Source organism: Empidonax traillii, unplaced genomic scaffold (genome assembly GCF_003031625.1).
Source record: "Empidonax traillii isolate 1590-97213 ecotype Southwest subspecies unplaced genomic scaffold, ASM303162v1 scaffold1479:size124046, whole genome shotgun sequence".
Taxonomy (NCBI): Eukaryota; Metazoa; Chordata; class Aves; order Passeriformes; family Tyrannidae; genus Empidonax; species Empidonax traillii.
This window is the reverse complement of record NW_020956672.1, coordinates 16,353-20,268: the sequence shown is the minus strand read 5'-3', so window position 1 is coordinate 20,268 and position 3,916 is coordinate 16,353. Positions and strand designations below refer to the sequence as shown.

Genomic DNA, 3,916 nt, shown 5'->3' with positions numbered 1-3,916 from the left:
CATCGCCCTTCCCTCACCGCCCTTCACCGCCCTCAGCGCTGCTCCCCGCCCCGCCTACCCCGAACCGCACAGGGCGCTGCTGGCCGGAACGGTGTGTGGTTCTCGGCGTTCCCGGACTCCGGTGCGCCGTTCCCGGTTCCGCCATGGCACGGAGGAGGCGCGTCCCGCCGGGCCGGTGCCCTCCCGCAGGTAGGGGCCGGGATGGCTCCGGGGGCAGTGTGAGGGCTCTCCCGCCGCTCCGTCCCGGACAGACGGCGCTCCTCCGCGGCGAGGAGCGGCCGTGAGGGAGCGGGGGTGGCTGAGGCGGGTCCGTGATGCGCGGCCCACTCGGCCCGGCAGGTCCCGACCAGACCCGTCTCTGGCGCGCTCGGTGTGCGGGAGCAGGGCTGCGCCCCTCGGGGATCGGGAGAGACGGGGACAGAAATGGGCGTCCTTCTGTAGTGAAATACCTGTTTAGGGTGCCAGCCCTATTCCTCACCTCCTGTCGTAACGTGAAAATCTTCCTTTCCCCCCTCTGATGGCGCTCTGAGGGAGCCTTCGAGCACAGCCGCCCGCTCCCGCCGCCGCGCTGCCCGTGCGAGGCTTGTGTGGGGTTAGCAGCGGGTTGTGAGGGAGTTGTAGCGAGTGTTTGAGCGCACGCCGGGTTTTTTGAGGAGCCTGTAGAGGCGTACAGGGTGAGAGCAGCTGCTGGGCCAGCCCGAGAGCTGTGCGGAGCACACGAGTGCGTGCGCTGTGTCCCGCCTGTCCTGGGGCACAGCGAGGCTGCTGCAGGCTCACCTGCAGAGCGGAGGGACAGCCCTTAGAGCGGAGGGACAGCCGCTGCAGGGACAGCCCTTAGAGCGGAGGGACAGCCCTTAGAGCGGAGGGACAGCCGCTGCAGGGACAGCCCTTAGAGCTGAGGGACACTCGCCACACACACTGAGCCAGCTGGATTGCCCCTGGTGTAAGAGGAACACTTACTGTCTGAAGAGCACAGCCCTGGCTTGTGTGTCTCACTGTATCCCTAAGATGTGTTTTGCTTTCTTGAAAGTATTTTTTGTTCCTTTTGGGGGTTTTAAGCATACTTTCACATGAATTTATGATATAAGTAGTTTTTTCCGGCTCGCTGGTGTCTAGCCCCTTGCTGGATGCCTGTGCTGTGGCAGGGACGGCTGGGCTGTGCTGAAAGGCCTTTGCAGCCCTGCAGTCAGTGACCTGGGGCGGGTTCTGGCCGTCCTGAATCTCCGTGACAGGGAACTGCAACTTGCAGTCTTGCCAGTCTGCAAGTCAGTTGTGGTGAGGGGTGTCTGTGACTGCAGCGGGGGCAGCTCTGGCAGAGGGGAGGGTGGCAGGAGGAAGTGATTTGAACCATTCATGTAGTGAACAAGGTGGTTCCAGTGGACACCTTTACCCTGACAGGGATTCAGCTGAGCTCAGGGCTTTAGTTTTCAGTTGGCTTTATTTAATCTGGATGTGTTGAGTTTGGCTTTGTGTTGTGGGGGTTTTGTTTTTTGGTTTGGGGTTTGGGGTTTGGGGTTTTTTTATTTGGTAGGAGGGTATAAAGGGGGATGTTCCTCCTTACTTTCTTTTTTACTTTAAAAATACATGTTGTTCAAATATGGAAAATAGTAAAGATTTAGGCCCTTAACTGTTAGATTACACGGCTAACAGGGCACTTATAAATACCCCAAAATTGAACTCTGTATTAAAACTCTGGCATAGCTTCCCATTGCTTTGAAAAACAAATGACAAAACAGCTATGTAGTACATCCCAGAATTTAAAATATCCTCCTGAAGAGGGAGAAAGTGTTTCTTTCAAGAGAATAATTTAGAGAACTTTGTTCAGAATTGAATTTTCACAAATGCCTCAGAACTTAAATTGTTACTCTTAGGTTGCCTGTAGCTCAATTAGTGCTAATTGGTTTTGTGATTGGCAGATATCTTAATAAAATATAATTAAACATGTTGGAACACAAGTAGTATGCAGCTGGTTCTTATTTGCATTATTTATTCTAGAATACCTTGAACTAATCATGAAATCTTTATTGCTATTAGTGATATTGTTCCAAAACCTGAAAGTGTTCAGATGTTGGTTTGGTTTTCTTTTTTATATTTAAAATACAAATCTCACATGTAAGAGTGTCTGGGGAAGAACGCATATAACACAGTGATTTAGTATAGTTAGCAGTGACAGAAACCCCTCTGATTTCTTGATTTTGGTATCTGGCAGTTGATTCAAGTCTGCCATGACACAGAACTCTGAAGCCTTTACTGGATCTCTTGGTCTGCTCCTGTGTATGCGTGTGTACAAGTGAAGCGTGGAAATAAATACTGGCAGGTGATTTCTGGTTAACAGTTATCTGGGGTATAAGTATTTTGTTATCCAAGAGTATGTAATTTTGTAGATTTTTTACTTAAATTGTACTTTCTTCTTGCAGTTAAAGCTGGAGGTATGAGAGTGTCTAAAAAGCAAGAAAATGGACGTGTTGAAAAAACCGCTAAACCTCCTGGAAAAGAAAAGTCAAGGTACTCTGCAGGGCCTGCTCCCCTCTGCCCCATAGCTCAAGTTCGTAGGTAATGGCCTTTGAACACAAAGAAAACTCCTTGACTCTCGGAGTTTAATTCTAAAATTAACTTGTGCAAAATGTAGATAAAAGGTGACTTTTGAAATAAGTATCAACTTAAAAAAAACCCAAACAAACAACAAAACAAGTTCAAAACCCGAGGACAGTGCCTTGCAATGAAAGGCAAAGGCTGCGTCTCATCTTTATTGTCATGTGCTATGGATCAGAAATTAAAACAAAGTGTTGCCTACCTATGCCTAATAAAGAAGTGGTCAAACAGTTTCCAGTGAAATCAGAATGAATTTCAGGCTGTCCACATTCTGAAGGAAATTAAATCTACATTGCCCACCCCTGACAAAGAGTCTGTTATGTCCTGTATAGGCTGTAGCCCATATTTCAGTCTGAAATGTAATTTGGCTTTCTCTGTTTCCTACTTCATAAGGGTAATCAAGCTGTTTTGCCCCAAAAATAAAGGCATGCTTCTACTTTTCAGTAAAGTAGCAGTGATGGGTTGATGTCATCATTAAAACAAGTATTTCTTACAGCTTTTTCAAACACAGACTGAACATTTCTCTAAATTATATGCACTTTTCTTAAATGTCTCTTACAAAAGGTTAAGTTGACCAATATAGGGATATGAGGGTATAATTTGAATGACTTTTGATGTTCCTGAAGTTTTGACTAATTGTTTGGGGTTTTTTCTGGAATTAGCAGCTTTTTATTTTCACTTACTGCCAGTTGTCTGAGTGTAATTTTGCTGCTGTCTTTCATAGTTGTAGTTACCTGATGGCATAAACAGATCTTGAATAACTTGTATCTGTCAGTGTCGTAAACTGCTGATTGCTGAGTTGCAATGTCGGTAGGAAATGTCTTGCCTGATCCACAGAATCATTAACTTAACTAAAGCAGTCTCTGCTTTTTCAAGAGTCACACTGTAGTATCTGGTTTTCATAATGATTTTTCTCTTCTCCATTTTAAGCTACAGAGGTGCCAGTGGATATAATGGTATCATCAGAAGAATGTGCAATCCAAAGTGCTGTTGTTCAGCTAGATTATTTCATATCCACAGGTTGTTTATTTGTGGAATACTGGTAACATGGTGGTCTTCATTAGAATATGGAGAAGTTAATGGGATAATCTTGTGAAAAAAGTTCTTGCTTGACAGATAACTGCTGTGAAAGTAAATGCTGCCTAAAAGCAGAGGGTGAATTTTTTTCATGGGTCTTGGTTGGAATCAAGAAAATTACAAAATTGGCTTTTGTAGTTCAGGATTAGTGCTCATCTTCTGTGAAGCTACTCCACAGTGTACAAAAAAATCCTTTTTGAAATATTTGATGATATTTCACGTACAGATTTTCAAATAAAACAGCCTG

The 3,916-nt window shown here is 45.8% G+C and overlaps 1 protein-coding gene across 1 annotated transcript in view; it reads left to right on the top strand.

The window, feature by feature from the left end:
• The first annotated feature begins 117 nt into the window (after window positions 1-117).
• The window catches only part of DAPL1 (death associated protein like 1), a 6,846-nt gene continuing 3,047 nt past the window's right edge, over window positions 118-3,916 (top strand). Inside the window, exons 1-2 of the mRNA XM_027907490.1 lie at window positions 118-189; window positions 2,418-2,505. Coding sequence (XP_027763291.1) covers window positions 144-189; window positions 2,418-2,505 — 134 coding nt within the window. The 5' untranslated portion in view covers window positions 118-143. The remainder of the gene's footprint in view (window positions 190-2,417; window positions 2,506-3,916) is intronic.